Below are 16,011 nucleotides of genomic sequence, written 5' to 3' on the forward strand. Positions count from 1 at the left end.
AATAAACATGAAGCATTGAAAGCCTTTATACAAAATCAAAATCCATCATACGAAACAGAGAGCAAGACATTCCGAAACAAAGGTTTCACATAACCAGAGACAATAATTAAACATCTGGTTTATTTTTCTACAACAAAGGAAACGTTAATACACCAGGGAATAAGTTATTCAGGACCCGATCCTGATACCGTTTTGGCTGGACTCTTCTGACGTCGAGGGAGGAGGAGGAGGAGGGAGGTGGCCCTTCTCTTGCAAGCTCTTAACTGTGTCGTAGAGGCTTTGCTTCGTGGATGTGAACTCTAAGCCTAAGTCCTTAATCTTTTGATTAGTGAACTTGTACGGCTTGGCTCTAGGGTTCTTCTCGTCCTTACACCTGAAAAATTAACAAACATTGTAATTACTTAACACACTCTAATTAAAGTTGGGCATAGACCAAAGACTAGCTCCATTACAACTACCATTTCAAAACAAATATAAAAAAGTCCACGTTAGCAGTAGGTGACGAGTGGACTTTCGAGTGTGTGTTGTTGGTACACCAACTTCAACTTTCACCACAAACTATAAAAAAAAGGAACATGGGACCAACTCGCATGCATCATTGAGTTGGTATCATGATAAGAGATAAGATAAAGAAACAAAAGCGTACATTAAAAATAAATTTAAAAAAAGAATTATATCATTGATTAAGCTATATAAAGATTTGCAAAGACACTACATACGACACTGTCGTCAAACTTAGCGTTACGTTATCGTGTTGTGTTTGCTGATTAAAGTTGGTGACGACTTACTAGATTTATGTACACTAATTAATGCGAACGTGTGTCATGTGTGCATGTATTTGTATGCAAAAGTCTTGCACGAATATAGATATGTAACTGAAATAGTGCTGGTTACTAAAGAATATAACTTGAGAGTTGAGTAAGGTCATTGTCCTAATACACTAGAGCTACCATCCTTATTAAAAGGTTTTTACTTGATTTCTTTTCTTCTTTTTTACTTGTGCAAAACACACATACTCAAACTCGTTGACTAAAAATGTTAATTTTCTGTGATTATAATTTTTAAAAAGTTTTATTCGTTTCTTTCTAGTTCTACTTAACTCAAATGATGGAATAATATATTAAGTGGCATTAGTTTCACTTACTTGGTTGGAAGTGGGTACTCCGGGAATAACTTGGCCAGAATCTCAACAACTTCGCCGCGGTGAAGTGCGCTCTCCGCCAGGAGATAACGTCCAGAGGCCGAGGGGGCCTCGTAGACCAGAACATGAGCTAGTGCGACATCACGAACATCCACATAAGCCTGAGTCAAATTAGCGTAAGTCTTAGCGGAGCCGGTTAGATACTTGAGAACGTGGAAGAGACTAGCGTTGATCGTCGGCTGTAACGGTGGGCCAAGAACCAGCACTGGATTCAAAACCACCATGTCAACACCTTTCTCCTCTGCCGTTTCCCACGCGGCTTGCTCCGCCACCATCTTGCCGTAACAATACCAATTCTATAAAACAAATAAAACTTTTTAGTAGACCAAATATAAAAAACTAACTATTTAATCTGAGTTAGACATCAAAGTATTTTAGTTTTAGTTTTCATGTTTGTTAAGTGCAAAAGCATATGATTGAAGCCTTGGATATTTCAAGCATAGAATTGTAGAAAGTGTTATTTACAATAAACTATTATCTTTTTTTATTATTTTCACACCAAATCTTAATTGGTAAATTATAGAAATAAAGTCAAGACCTTGGTGTTTTTGCAGAACTCAAGATCACTCCAACAACTTTCGTCAACGACGGCTTCAGGGTCACGGTTTGGGTCCATGTAAACTGCACCAATTGACGAGGTGATGGCCACGCGCTTCACCTTGGCTTCAGCTGCAGCATTAATTACAAACTTGGCTCCGTTCACGGCCGGCTCCACCATTTGCTCCTGGAAATTTACGTTACATGTTTTGAAATAGATGATTAATAATACTACATTTAATTTAACGTATTCATTGATTTGCCCCTCCGACAGTCTAATTTATAACCATAGTTTCTTCCCTTTGAAGTCAAATGTAATAAATTCATTACAAGAAAATGTTATTTCATTGTCTTGAAATTAAATAATACTTTACCAAAATTAACATGCAAAAGATTTTTTAACTTCTTTCATGCGATATTTTTCTACTAATAATAAGATTTGAACGACAAACAAAATCTAAAAGAAATCAGCTCCACTACCACTACCATAATTGTCTTTTTTTTAATCACATGTAGGTCCCTAACTTTATTCAATTATTCTCAGAAGAAGAAAATAATACTCACGGGATCGTCAGTGACCGGAGAAGCCGTGTGAAAGACGCCGTCACAACCATCGATAGCCGCCTTAAGAGCATCATAGTCCTGAAGATCTGCTTTGCACAGAATCAGTCTCTCCTTGGCTCCTTCAAGTTCTCTCAAATGTGTATTCTTTGGATCATCTGCAGAAAAAAAAGAAAACAATATTAAAATTAATATTCATCCAAGCAATTAATTAATTCAACCAGAAAATATTATTATTACAGTGAGCAAAAGAAGTATTAATATTATTGGACCTGGATTCCGTACGGTTCCTTTGACCGTGTAGCCTCTCTCAAGGAGTAACTTAACAATCCAAGAAGCGATGTATCCACCAGCTCCGGTGACGCAAACTGTTTTCCCGACCGGTGTAGATTCGTCAACTGGCATTTTTTCCGGTGTGGTCGAAAGTGAAAGCTTCGGTCTTCGAAGAGGCAGAAGCAAAATGATGAATGCGTACAAAGTGAGTTACGGTTTGTATATAAAGACTGAAAAGGAAGTTTATCCTTTTATGATTCCACACACCTAACCATTGTGATGAGTTTGGTCTACATATTTATATTTAATTTGCATATATGTATAGAAAGACAAAACATATTTATTATTTTATAAAAAGAGGGGTTGGTGGAAGAAGATAATTATTTGGAACAACAATACACCTTTAGAAAAATCTCATAAACTTGGACAAAACTTTACCTACAATCATTTTACTTTGAGTAATATATCTCTACCAATATTTATTGATGAAGACATTAATACATCTTCTAGACGATGTATGTGTGTATAATAATCATTGTTCAAGAAATCATTGATTAGACGGACGTCTAAACCAAACTTTTGATCATCTACACCAATTTTTCTTAAAAAAAAATTATAGAAAAATTGTTTCGCTTAGGTTCGAGCACTGGTAAAGGGGTATAGTAATGTGTGTGCACGTGTGTTTAGTAACGTGTGTACATGGGACAAGACAAGTCGCAAGTGTTATGTTTACAGTTTACTTACCTACTCCATCGATGAGAGGATGTTAAGATTTAGACATTTTTCTCCGAAAGTTAAAAATAGTGCGCCAAATAAAGGAAGTGCTGAAATGACTACACATATTATCACTGTTTTGTGTTTAGCAAATGCACACACACACACGTCCTCTAAAATGTATGTTACTTAGCTAGGTGACACCAGCAAACTAGTTCCACAATAAGACATAATAGGTCAGAAGACTCTCTCTACTAACAATAACACCATAAGTCTTTAAACAAGCAGCTTCACTAAACATAAAAGTTACCTAAACCACAACAATCAATCTTTATCATCACCTAACCATGCATGGCCCAATGGATCAACCTGAAACAGGGGTAGTACCAGCTTCTGCTTTATCAGTCTCTTCTCCCACTTCCTTAAGTGCTCTCTGATCATCTTCTTCAGCTTCATTTTCTACTTTACCAGTCTCAGTCACACTTGGCTCCTTTGCAGCTCCATGACTCTGGTCCTCAGATATATCCTCCTTCTCAATCAATTTGGCGTCTTCACTTGCATCTTTTGCTGATTCTCCCTCTCGTACCTCAGACATATCCTCCTTCTCAATCAATTTGGCGTCTTCACTTGGCTCTTTTGCTGATTCTCCCTCGCGTACCTCAGACATATCCTCCTTCTCAATCAATTTTGTGTCTGCACTTGGCTCTTTCGCTGATTCTACTACCTCTTGTACCTCAGACATATCCTCCTTCTCGATCAATTTAGTGTCTGCACTTGGCTCTTTTGCTGATTCTCCCTCTTGTGCCTCAGTTTCAGGTTCTTCATTAATCTCTTTCACTGGCTCTTTCTCTTCTCCATCAATTTTGAGTTCCGCAGTTGGCTCTTTTGCTGTCTCCTGTTTTTCTCCATCAGTTTCTGGTTCTGCATTTGACTTGTTTGTAGACCTCAGCTCTTCTCCATCAGTTTTGGTTTCCGCATTTGGATCATCCGCCAGTTCTTGGTGATCTCTCTTACACTCAGGCTCTGCATCGGATTTCAGACCCTCTTCAACCTTGGCTTCAGCTTCTTCCTTGTCATCACAATCTTTTTCGCTTTCCCGGGGAATATCTTTAGTCACCTTCTGCCTTTTTTTAGTCCTGCCAGTTTCAGCTTTCGGCTCTTTCGACGATTTAACATCTTTCTCTTCTCTGCTTTCTGGTTCATTGCTTAAGCCCTTCAGCGCACCTTTGGTTCGTTTCCCTTTCTTAATGGAGTTTGTTACAGGTTCTGTCTCCTTCGACGATCTGTATCCACAAATGTGAGAGAATTCATCCAAGAATCAAACCTTCTATATACACATAACTATAATTTTTTTTTTGTAAATTTTCATACCTGACGTCTGAAGAACTGCTAAGTTCCACATTTTTGCTCTTCTTGGCTTTCTGCCTTCGCATTCTGCATATAAAAGCAAAAAACATTCAAAGACTGCACAAAAACTGTGGGGGTGATTCAGAACCTTGAACGTTTCACTTACATGTCAGATAAAGGAGTAGAATCAGGCAGATCATCATCCTCCTTTTCCTGCTTTTAACATTTGGGGGGAGGAATCAGTACACATATCAATAAGATTGTTTGTTGTAAGAGATAAATGGTTACAATGTTAAGAAAAATCTCACCTCACTGGCTGAAGACTTATCCTGGATTATCTCCCAAGTTTCATTTTTAAGATAAATCGCTTCAGCCTCCCCATCAGAATACAAGACCTGCAGCAAGAGCAGCCGTAGAATTTTTTTTATATGAAACAAAGAGAGAACTTCAAAATACGAATTAGAGAAGTTAACTCACTTTATGCCTCCTCGTACGACCATCATAGGATTGTATGACGCCTTCATAAAACCTGTGCAAATATAAACGGTAAGATCGCTACCATTCATCACACAGTATCCAAATCAAAAAGTCATGACTCATGTTTCGCAAATACACTTACGTCTTGTCGAGTGGCCACCAGACTTTAACTCTCTTACCAACCAATTCCTGACCAAGCTTACTCTTATTGGACTCCTGCAAAGAGGATTATAAACCGTATGAAAACACGAGACAAACCAAAGCCTCATAACATAGACAGAGAAGGTAAAAATTCACACCACTTCCTCTTCAGCTGCCCGTTTCCTCTTGGGATTGCTCTTGGGAGTTTGTTCAGATTCTTTGGTCGCAGGCGTTGTTGCTGGGGAGCTCTTCTTCTGGACAGTTTATCCAATTATAAGTTAAAGTAAAGGGGGGAGTCATAGAGTGTAATATGTTGAAAAAAAATTTGGTTCATCAAATTTGATACCTTGCTCTTTGATGAATGGGGAATATCAGTTTTTGAATTGTTTTTCTTTGCTTCTGAGTGGACTTGTTTTTTCCCACTGGTCTTAGATTCTTCAAGTGGCTTCTTTGCTGATGTTTTCGCTGAACCATTCTCTGCTTTCTTCTCCTTTTTACTTGGCTTGGCAGTCTTAATGCTATCTTCAGGCTTTTCAATGTCAGTTTCCATTAAATCTTCTTCTTCAGGCTTATCCTTCTTCACAGTCGGTTTCTTTGATACTGGTCTAGCTAAAGAAGCCGCATCAAGATCTGTCTCTTCCATCTTACTCCGGCTTCGTTTACCTGACCCTTTCTTCCTAGACTTACCAGAGGGCGAGATAGAAATAACAACGGACTGATTCGTTTGAGCAACTTTACTAGGGGATGACGCTTTCTTGCCAGAGAGCTTTCCACGTGATGAATCATTCTTGCTTGATGACGTCTTGAATGAGTAGCCTTCCTCGGGATTCATCAGAGAATTGGGTTTTCGCCCTCTCCTCCTCGCAGACCCTGATTCTGTATCTGTGTCTGTACTTTCGGAATGCCCTTGCTTCAAAAGTTGTTGCAAATCACTTCCTTTTGTTACTTTGTCATCTCCATTGGCTCGAGTTCCACCTCTTGCAGTTCTCTTGGACCTAGCCCCCTTGACAGAGAGACCCAAATCCAGTTTTCCCTGAATCAAGAGGTTAAGTAACAAACAGTGTGAAAAGAGGTTAAACACTTACAATGAAAAAGACTATCAAATACAGTACCTGCAATGAGTCACTTGGAACTACTTGTTCTTCTAACGTCTTTTCACCTGCCTGAAAAACAAAACTATTGTCAGTTCAAGATTCAACCAAACAGCTACTGTATAAACAATCAAACAAAGAGCTCAAGGCATTAAGAACACCTCAGTTTCTTTGGGGTTAACAACGATTTGCGCTTCACTAGCGGCAGCTTCACTTTGGCATATAGACGAAACCACAGGAGAATACATGTACAAGCTAGTCCCTGTGGACTTCAAAGCTTCCATGATACACGGTCGAAGCGTAGAGGCGCAGCTACTGAGAACCTTCTCCACAAGCTTCGAAGCCATTGGTGAGACATCCTACGCCATGGCGACCACACAAAAAATCAAATCTCAAAAAATCTTGGTGACATAAACATGAACTAAAACTCACCTGGTTTTCTTTTTTGACAGCAGCCAATAGAATCTCTAGCAAATCCATGGGTACTTCTTCACTTTCATCTATAACTGTGGTCATTATCGTTTCCATCGAATGAAGTACCGCTTGAGGATGATCCGGGCTTAATACATGCACACAAAAAAATGCCATCAGCGTTACTATAAACCACATAAGAGTTAATCGAGCATTGTTAACTAATGTTCTATCTCTACCTTATGACTTTCAAGAACTGCCGAAACATCTCTAGGATAACGTCATCGCACTCCAAATCCAACATCACCAAGGAAGACCTGACCTTAGCAACAGTATCAAGAACAGCCTCAGCTTTCTTATAACTGCGAGAGGAAGCATCAGCTAGTTTTCCAAAGGCTTCTACCGTCACCTCGAAGATATCCTGTAAGCAACAGAACAGAAGCAAAGTGTTACTAGAACTCAATGGATAAGCAATTGCGAGACTAATGGTGTATGTAACCAACCTTCATGTGGTCATCGTGATATGGTGCCTCAGGGGCAGTTATCCTCATAATCTCCGTTAAGCAGGAGACAACGTAAACCCTAACATCAGAATCAGGGTTTCTCAAGAGACCAGCAGATATCAAAGCCTTGGTAGATGGTCTCAGGGCACTTTGCACAGCTACAATAGGATCTTGCTCCACGTTAGAGAGCAGAGTCTCCACTTTCTGCATAGATAAGTAAACATCAATTCACTCTAGGGATCTAAGAGCAACAGAAACCTAAAAGGTTCCACCTTTCCCCCAAAAGAAAAAACGCAAGAAGAAACCCTAATTTTTCCAATTCGTCAAGAACAGAGAAACCCTAAAAGGTTTCACCTTTACTACAAATCATATCGCATCAAACATTGAACAAAGATAAAAACGCAAAAAAAAACCCTAAATTTTCCAATTCGTCAACCCTAATTGCTTCCAGTAACCCAATTTCACCACAACAAAATCAGAGAATGTCGAGAGAGAGAGAGAGAGAGAAGGATTGGTACATGGAGAAGGTCGAGAAGGGAATCAGTAGAGGAATGAGGCTCGAGGAGATCTTTTCCAGCCTTGAGGAGAGCTTCAGGGAGTTCGCTTTCTCCGACAAGAGGACCCATCTCTCTCTCTCTATATCTCTTTTGTTCTTCTGAAAATTATCGAATGCCTAATTCAAAACCCTAGAAGACAATTAAACATTCTCCGGACCGAGAGATAAGAACCGCTGTCGTCGCCGCCACAAAATCCAAATGGTCTGCGCAGATTATAAAAAAAAAAAAACTGAAAACTTTATATGAGTCTGATGCGGCTTTTATATTAGTGGTGTTGACCATGCAATGAGCTGATCTATATACCTGTAGAGAGAGAGAGAGAGAGAAAATCATAAAATAACTCTCGTTAAGAATTACTTATTAAAAAATCGTTTTAAGTCTTAATTATGTCAAAAGTATTGACAAAAGAAAAACTAAAATCAACTATGTGGAGACCAGATCCCATTGTGGAACATGTGTTTTGCCATTTGATTATTAGGTATTCTATTTTTTTTTTAAATCATAACTAATTTTTTTTTCAGTTACCCATTTATTTAGAAGAGATCTGATTTTTTTTTGAACGACTGGTGATAAGTTTTTTGGGCTCGGACCACTGTCCGGGCCGGATTAATGGGTCAGGGTATTGAGCCGGCTCTGATACCATGTTAAGCTAGATGGGCTTTCAACCTAAAATCAATTGGTAATTAGTGGATTGACTCAAGTCACTTATATATTACTCAAGTCCCTTTCATATATCCGATGTGGGATCTTCTCTCCAATAACTGGCGATAAACTATAGTATGTTTTTTTTTTTTCTGTTATATCAAATCGGTTTGGAATTGCATTTTTTAAAAATTGAAATATTGTAATTATTATTTATCTTAGTCTGTTTAAATCTATTTTTCTAAAGATCTCTTACTCCTTAAAAGGTACTAAACGTTAGTTTTCATGGAATTAAATAAATGAGTTCATTAACTAAAATTTTTTAATTAATTTGTGAGATATATAAATGAGATTATAGATATGCTATTCATCAATCTTTTATACAGTTTCTTTCCGAATTTTCGTATCTACTATCCATAGGGATCATGATCGCCAACTAAATTTAGTTATACATGTTTGATAGATAAAATAAAAAGGCATTTTATTGGGTTTATAGTGTGGTTTACCAAAGCCGGGATAAATTAGTGGCTCGTATGACGATGTAGATTTGCATATGTTATGTTAATGTTGATATGGTGAAATGATTTGATCGCCGTTATTGATTTTTCAGTCATCTTTTTTTTGTCAATACTCCTCCAATATAAACTAACCGAGTATATTGGTGGTTAGTGGAGTTTGATTACATTGGTCTTGAAGCAAACAATATCCTAGTAAGCAACATCAGCATTTGCATTCTTTTGTTTAAATGAGATAACTTTCACAACATCCTGCAATTATAAATGAACGTGATCAAATAGAATTTAAATGTTGGAGAAGGAACATATACAAACATAGCTGAAATGGCAGTCCAAGCAAAAACTAAGGCTAATTTCAAACAAATAAGTTTAGTTATGCTATAATTTTCAATTTCAACTTCATTAAGATATTGAAATGCGAAATTTTGAACATTTATTTTGTGAAAACAAATAGTGGGCAAAGAGAACATAAGTAAATTGGGCCTTGGAAAGTAGAGCTACATAAAAGCAAAACTTGATAATATTCCAAACAAATCTCGAGAGCTGTCTGCTAAAATATCAAGTATCAAAACCAAGATAAAACAGTATTGAGATGAAAAGACATTGAAATGCTTCTTGAACTTAGTTAGATTCAATGTGCTTCTTGACGATATTGAGGGCAGTTGTATCCTCGCCATAGTCCTGAAACACCAAGCAATAAAACACATTAAGTAAATGACCAAATCAATTCAAAGAATTAAAGATTCCTCTTGAATTTAGACGTAAATACAATACCTTGACTACAAGGCATGAGCAGCCAACAACCTTCCTTGCATTACCCTCAGAGTCAATCTTGCAGAGCTGCAACAACATCAAGATTCAGCAAGGGAGCTCTTATAATTAAGGTATGTATATAGAGAGTGAGAAGATTAAGATAAAACTGCAGGACTTACACCAGCCCATTCACCGAGGGTCTTGGCACTTGGAACAGTAAGCAAGTTGATGTTGTGATCAGCGCAGAGAGCCTTGACAAGCTTGACGTAATCGGGCTGGTTGCAGTCTTCAGCCAAGACACAGAGCTGAGCAACACGCTTCTCAATAAGCTTAGCGCTCTCATGGAGACCACGAACAACACCACCGTGTGCACGAGCTTTCCTAAGAGTCAGCTCCAATGCAGTCAACAAGTCCATGTCCTCTGGGATTATAGCCGCTGGCTCAGCAACGGGAGGAACAACAACGGGAGCAGCAGCCTCATCACTGAATAATAAAAACAGTAATAAGGATTCAGACAAACAAAGCATATAATGTATCTCGCAAGTTCCTACTATAGAAACAGGAAGTTTAATTCAAACAATTAAAATGATAATTATACAATAAGTTTATGAACGACCAGAATACAATGCAGCTCTAATTCAAGTAAGACAATCTATTAAAATTATAGAGTTATCAAGGGCAACAACATTAGCATCAATGAAGCAAGAATACATTTGATTCAGAAAGATAGAGCTCCATAAAACATCAAACGCGAGAATAATTCCTAGTAAATAAGAAATAGAGATGGATGATCGTGACGTTAGCTAGTTAACACTGGTCCCGCATATCAGAAAATGTAGCATAACATCAACAGCAAAAAGAAGCTTACCCCGACATGTTGTGTCTTAAAATGAACTTCCGAAAAAAACTTGAGTCTGCCAAAATAAACCAAAACAAAATAAATAATACTGAGGCGTACGACATGGTCAAGACTACATGTCCGGAATGTACAGCGTTCGAGGAGCTGAATGAAAATAGAAAAGAGAGACTAACCTCAGAGACGATGACGGCTGCAGCGGAAAGGATGAGGAAGAAATTGGAAAAGAAGTTATATGCTAGTTACATAAAACCCTAATTTCACCAGAATTACATCTTAACAGATCGTTGCGGATCCAGACCCAGTATTTGGGCTTTTATCGGCCCATTTAAATGGGGTTTTCTTAATATTTTTGTTTTTCTATTTACCAGTTTCTAGTCTTCCAGATTGTGTGATATTGCAACAGTGCAACACCATGGTGTAGCAGAACAAATAAACATATGAATGCTTTTTATGATTCTTGTGTATCATACTCAGTTTCAAGCACTTATTCCTAGTGCAAATAGCAAATAGCTTAACCATTAACAACTATATAAAAAGATTGACCATAAACTATAGTTTAATATTTTTGTTGAGGTTTGTTATAGATATTTTGCTGGGGAAGGCGGAGAATATAATCAGTAGATCGAATTTTCTTCAACTCTTGGCAAAATAATAAATCGAATTCACCCTTTGCTTGTTGTTTAAAAACCTCTCCCTTTATTTCTGGTTCATCTGAATCTATTTTGTTTTCTGTGTGCCGCAAGTTTTCTTGTTTACAACTTCCACACGCAACTTAACCCCTAATTTGATAATCCCCTATATATTATTTGAGAAGCATTGCAACATTTTTTTGTAGCCATGTGTCATCACTAGAATGATTCTTAGAATCCTTAGAGAAATAGGTTGGTCCATCTAAATATATAATAAACTTTTTATTAAACCATAATAAATACATTATTAATGTGCTTCATTATTTCCTTAAATAAGATTACGGAATTGCCTAATATGGCTAAAATATATATGACAATTAATGATTTTGAATAATAAAGATTTGATAAAAATAAGTGTGTATTATAATTATATTTGTTTAATTTTAAACTATTAAAATAAATTAAACAATCATAGTAACCATATAAAAATTAAAAAAAATTATATATATATATATATATATTATATTTTTAATTTTTAAAAACGAGTATAAATTACTAAAACTGTTAAAAGTTTCACATTCAAATATTGTGATCTATGATTTAAAACTTTTGTTATGACATGATACAAATAATTAAAAAATAATATAAGTTGAAAGTCTCATTTAATAAGTATCAAAAAATAGATATATAAATATATGTATCATTTTAAATTAAACTATATGCCATATAAAAATACATAAATATCTTAATTTTGAAATTTACTTTGAACATTTTTTGATAAAAATTTTGAAAAAATATTGATAACTTAATTTTTTAAAATATTATAAATTACTTAAACCATTAATCCCATAATGAAAATTTTGTTATCATTAATTTAGACTTTTTACTATAACATATACAAATGACAAAAAAAAGAGCAAAAAACATCATCTAATAAATATTAATATTAAAATATATCATATATATGTTACTATCATTTAAATTTAATTATATATCTTATTAAATAGAAAAAATATTTTTTCGATTTATAAAATTTATTTATATGTTCGCATCAATTTAATTATATAAGTAGTAGATAATGACTTTTTTAATTATTCAATATATATTTATTATTTTATAATATGTTATAAACATATAATATATAAAATAATTTATATATATAATGTTCATTCCGCGCAAGGCGCGGATCTTAACCTAGTCTTTTATTATTACTTTGTTAAAATTTAGTTCTTAGGGCTCTCCTTCCTATTCTAAGAAGAAACCTAAAGATTCAAAAAATGATGTACTGCCTGAATGTTAATAATTTCTAAGGCCAAAATAAGATTACCTTCCCCCCCCCCCCCCCCCCACAAACTTATAGAACATGAAACAAGAAGCATAAAACAGAACATTGCTAATAAAAACATTGGATAACTAGCTGTTCGAAATCTTTCAAAGACACAAGTTAAAGAGCTAAGTCTGGTGGTTACATAGAGCATATAAGTATCTTCATTATTTTACATCACTTGAGCTCCTTGATTCTAAGTTATTTTAAAAGACTTGAAGCTTAACCCATTCCTTCTACTTCCTCCTTCCTGCAACCAAAAAAGTACAAGACCATTGGATTCTTCAGAACAAAACCAAGACCAAATCCGAATTAGACTTCTTCAACCGGATTCAACAAATTAAATACTGTCCCTGCTCTAATTTGTTACAAGAATTTTTTTCTCTTAACCATTATAAACCCTTCTACAAGGTTCTCACTCTTCAGGTTATGGAGTGTTTTGTTAGTTTAACTCAGCACATAACATATATACAAGAGACCTGTGTCAACTGAAGATAATAGACCATACCTTCAGGTTCTTTTGCGTTTCACAGGTTTCATATCGTTGGAAATGAAACTAATCACTTCCTTCAATGTTGCTTTCCTTCCTGCTTCGAAATTCCAAAGTTCTGGGGTGCTGTATCGACCACTTGGATTATACTCATTCATTTCCTCCAGAGCTGTTTTAACAGCGTTGTGCACCTCTTCTCCCCACTCTCCTTTAAGCTTCTTCAGCTTCTCATCCTCTTCGTCTACCACTTCCTGTAACCATCCAACACCATTACTTGCTGAACTTAACAAAACAGTTATGCGAAACATATTGGATAAAAGTACCAACATTCACATAATCACTGGTTTCTCCTATATATTTAACTGGTAAGAAAAACAACACATTTCTCAAAGCCATCATGGCGTCAGATAGTGGGAAAGAACATACAATTGCTTTGTCCCCGGTTCCTTCACGTTTGAACGGTTGCCATGTTGAATCATTGATGTTCTTCTGCCATGTGGAGCAAAGGGTAACACCTTCAACCATGGCTTCATCCGCAGAATATCTCTTCTTGCAAGCATTCAAGAAGGGCTCCAAGTTCTCAAGTTCTCCCATCCTCTTTACCCCGATATCAGATTCGGCACCCAACAACCCTGTCAAACGCTGAAGAAAAAAAAGAGAATTCACTCAGAGCTTAAACAACATAATAGGTCCGAATGGGAAAAATGCAAGTGTATGTACCGCAATTAATGTTTTCCGAGCTGCTTGAATCTCGAAATTGCTTTGACGTTCTTTTGTCATGAGGTCTGAATTCATCTGCTCTAGCTGTTCTAAGTCAGACTTCCTGTCCTCCAGTTTATCATTCATCTCCTTCATTGTCTGCTTGACCGCCTCATCATCAGCATCCCCCAAATGCTTCATCACTTGTAATTTGCCTTTCAGCTCCTGAATCTCCATTTCCAGTGTCTGTTTGGTGTCTAGCTGTGTCTTAAGCTCAAGGATCTTGCTCATTGCCTCATCTTTTTGCCTCTGGATTTTAATAAAAGGAGAGAATTTCAAACTCAAGACACAAATGAGGAAAGTTTTTTCTCCCCTTTGTTATACAGTTTGAGTTGTGTACCTTATGCTCTTCCACAAGCCTCAAAACGTTCTGGTCAGCCTTCTCCTGCTCATGAGAGGCTAACTTGAGGGAAATGTTCATAGCATCATTCTGCCAAACCAATAAAATAGAAATCATTATTAGTAGCTCGGAAAACATTGATCTATACATATGCACAGACGAATTGTTTCCTGAATATGACAGTGACTATGGACTGATTATTACCTTTTTCTTCTCTTCATCCAACTTTTGTCTCTCCAGTTCAGTAAGTGCTTCCTTTTTCTCCAACTCTTTGGACCAGTTCTTTAGTCTCAGCATCTTTGCTTCCAGTTCATTGCTTAGCCTCTCTTTATCTTCTAGGATCTTCTGGATACTGCGCATCGACATCTGATGCATCTTCTTTGTTTCTGAGGAGATAAATTAGAGACAATAATCAGACACCCTAAAACATGCTAGATGAATGATAAACATATTAGCTTTTTTCAGTTAAAAACCTTCTGCATAAGCTTCCTCCAAGTTTTTCTTCTGGTCCTTGACCCTCTTCAGTAACATAGCCGTCTCGTTGTAACTGTACTGAACCTTGTTCAGATCCTCATTAGTCATATCAATCATACTCGAAAGTTCTTCAAGAACACTGTTTCTATCCTCCGCTTTTTCTTGAGAAATATCTGAAACGGTTCTTAGCTTCCCCTCCTTGGAGAGGTACTCACCTATTACCCCTTCAGAGTTATAGTCTTCCGCACGTGCGCACCATCCATAAGCCTTGGACTCTGACTCTCCCCTCTTCTCTACCCACTCCTTTTTGCTGCAGCCTTCCCTCTCAAACTCCTTCTCAAGCTCCGTCGCACTCACAAACCCACTCCAGTCGCTGTTAAACTCAGCAACAACCCCAACAACACAATCTTGTTCGATCCAAAACACATTCACATCAACAGGCTTGAACCTAGAAAGACGCTTCAACCAATACGCCGAATCGAGCAGACCCTCCTTGTCATCATCAGTTTCTTTCAAAGGATTCATCACAATCCCCATCCATGGCCAGACGTAAACATCACCAGGCTTTGGTTCTGACTCGTTTGACAGAGGGAGATAAGGACGTGGAAGACCTTCTGCATGATCACCAGCAAGCTCGGTCTCTAAGTACTTAGCTAAGGCGAGATGATTAGCCTTCTGTTTAGCGCTTCTGCTTACGGATCCTTTGGAAACACCAGAGGCGTGTGCGATCAGCTCCTTGTATTTGTAGTCTTGCTTCTTCTTGCCTGAACAAAAGGGGCATCTCAGCGTTCCGTTTACTTTAACCTTGTACTGCCCGGTTTGGAGTTTCAGGTAGGGTTTTTGGGAGTAGTCATCGATCTCTGACTCGCTGATCTCGGACTCTTCATCAGGTGGAGGTTGAACATCCATCTTACCTGCTTTTGAGATAAGAAGCAATCAAGAGGATGGATGACTTATTCACCCAAAAAAAAGATTAAAAAATTCTAAAAAAGCGAATCACTTTTATAAGAAAGAAAACTTCACAGGATAGTTCATGCAGCAAAGGTTTGCTCAGATCATTCTGAAGATTGAAGCTAACGGAAAAGCCCCAAATAGACTCAATTTCCTAGGAAAATGAGTTCGCTAATATCAAAATCACAGGAGCAAGCATCATTATACAGAGTCTGCTACGGGATCCGCACGTGCACGATAAGTAACCTAACGAAAAATGCGAAGGATCTACAGAGTTAAAGCGTTAAAAGCACGAAAGTTCATTAGGAGATTTCGCTATGAAGACAGTGCGTAGAGAAAACTGGAGCTTACTCGCGACGGGGGAAGAGATGAGAACACGGCTGAAAGTGAAGAGAGTGAGGACTGAGGGATACGAAAAGTTAGGGCTCAAAAGTGAAGGGAGAGGGATTTATAACGATGAAA

General features: G+C 37.2%; 4 protein-coding genes across 10 annotated transcripts; all 4 read right to left on the minus strand.

The window, feature by feature from the left end:
* Nucleotides 1-2: 2 nt before the first annotated feature.
* Nucleotides 3-2,888, minus strand: LOC106367088 (cinnamoyl-CoA reductase 1-like). 2 transcript variants are annotated; one of them, XR_001273784.3, is made up of 6 exons: nt 2,572-2,852; nt 2,303-2,457; nt 1,740-1,925; nt 1,145-1,497; nt 459-558; nt 146-373 (listed from the first exon to the last, which is right to left on the minus strand). XR_001273784.3 is itself a non-coding variant. In XM_013806787.3 (5 exons), the coding sequence occupies exons 1-5, from the start codon at nt 2,702-2,704 to the stop codon at nt 169-171; spliced, it is 1,032 nt and encodes a 343-aa protein (XP_013662241.2). In that variant the 5' UTR covers nt 2,705-2,888; the 3' UTR covers nt 3-168. The 2 variants fall into 2 exon arrangements, 1 of the variants encoding a protein (XP_013662241.2); XM_013806787.3 differs by lacking the exon at nt 459-558 and having other exon boundaries at nt 3-373; nt 2,572-2,888.
* Nucleotides 2,889-3,390: 502 nt separating this feature from the next.
* LOC106367087 (sister chromatid cohesion protein PDS5 homolog E) lies at nt 3,391-8,075 on the minus strand. 4 transcript variants are annotated; one of them, XM_048741697.1, is made up of 14 exons: nt 7,775-8,075; nt 7,257-7,460; nt 6,993-7,174; nt 6,775-6,901; nt 6,504-6,701; nt 6,364-6,414; nt 5,598-6,284; nt 5,413-5,505; nt 5,253-5,326; nt 5,111-5,162; nt 4,942-5,028; nt 4,800-4,846; nt 4,658-4,720; nt 3,391-4,569 (listed from the first exon to the last, which is right to left on the minus strand). In XM_048741697.1, the coding sequence occupies exons 1-14, from the start codon at nt 7,880-7,882 to the stop codon at nt 3,651-3,653; spliced, it is 2,892 nt and encodes a 963-aa protein (XP_048597654.1). In that variant the 5' UTR covers nt 7,883-8,075; the 3' UTR covers nt 3,391-3,650. The 4 variants fall into 4 exon arrangements, with proteins under 4 accessions (XP_048597654.1, XP_048597653.1, XP_048597652.1 ...); XM_048741696.1 differs by having other exon boundaries at nt 4,800-4,849; XM_048741695.1 differs by having other exon boundaries at nt 5,410-5,505.
* A 1,349-nt stretch (nt 8,076-9,424) lies between these two features.
* Nucleotides 9,425-10,853, minus strand: LOC106367086 (40S ribosomal protein S12-2-like). The gene is made up of 5 exons (XM_013806783.3): nt 10,756-10,853; nt 10,592-10,637; nt 9,903-10,206; nt 9,745-9,810; nt 9,425-9,651 (listed from the first exon to the last, which is right to left on the minus strand). Exons 2-5 carry the CDS (start codon nt 10,597-10,599, stop codon nt 9,592-9,594), a joined length of 438 nt encoding a protein of 145 aa, XP_013662237.2. The 5' UTR covers nt 10,600-10,637; nt 10,756-10,853; the 3' UTR covers nt 9,425-9,591.
* A 1,731-nt stretch (nt 10,854-12,584) lies between these two features.
* On the minus strand, nt 12,585-15,977 carry LOC106367079 (factor of DNA methylation 1). 3 transcript variants are annotated; one of them, XM_048741698.1, is made up of 9 exons: nt 15,901-15,965; nt 15,599-15,795; nt 14,598-15,512; nt 14,329-14,510; nt 14,125-14,214; nt 13,746-14,033; nt 13,452-13,667; nt 13,044-13,276; nt 12,585-12,785 (listed from the first exon to the last, which is right to left on the minus strand). In XM_048741698.1, exons 3-8 carry the CDS (start codon nt 15,505-15,507, stop codon nt 13,046-13,048), a joined length of 1,917 nt encoding a protein of 638 aa, XP_048597655.1. In that variant the 5' UTR covers nt 15,508-15,512; nt 15,599-15,795; nt 15,901-15,965; the 3' UTR covers nt 12,585-12,785; nt 13,044-13,045. The 3 variants fall into 3 exon arrangements, with proteins under 3 accessions (XP_048597655.1, XP_048597656.1, XP_048597657.1); XM_048741699.1 differs by lacking the exon at nt 15,599-15,795 and having other exon boundaries at nt 15,901-15,977; XM_048741700.1 differs by lacking the exon at nt 15,599-15,795 and having other exon boundaries at nt 14,598-15,515; nt 15,901-15,916.
* Between the last annotated feature and the right edge of the window lie 34 nt (nt 15,978-16,011).

The sequence above is a fragment of the Brassica napus genome, chromosome A9, assembly GCF_020379485.1.
Source record: "Brassica napus cultivar Da-Ae chromosome A9, Da-Ae, whole genome shotgun sequence".
In the NCBI taxonomy this organism is placed as follows: domain Eukaryota; kingdom Viridiplantae; phylum Streptophyta; class Magnoliopsida; order Brassicales; family Brassicaceae; genus Brassica; species Brassica napus.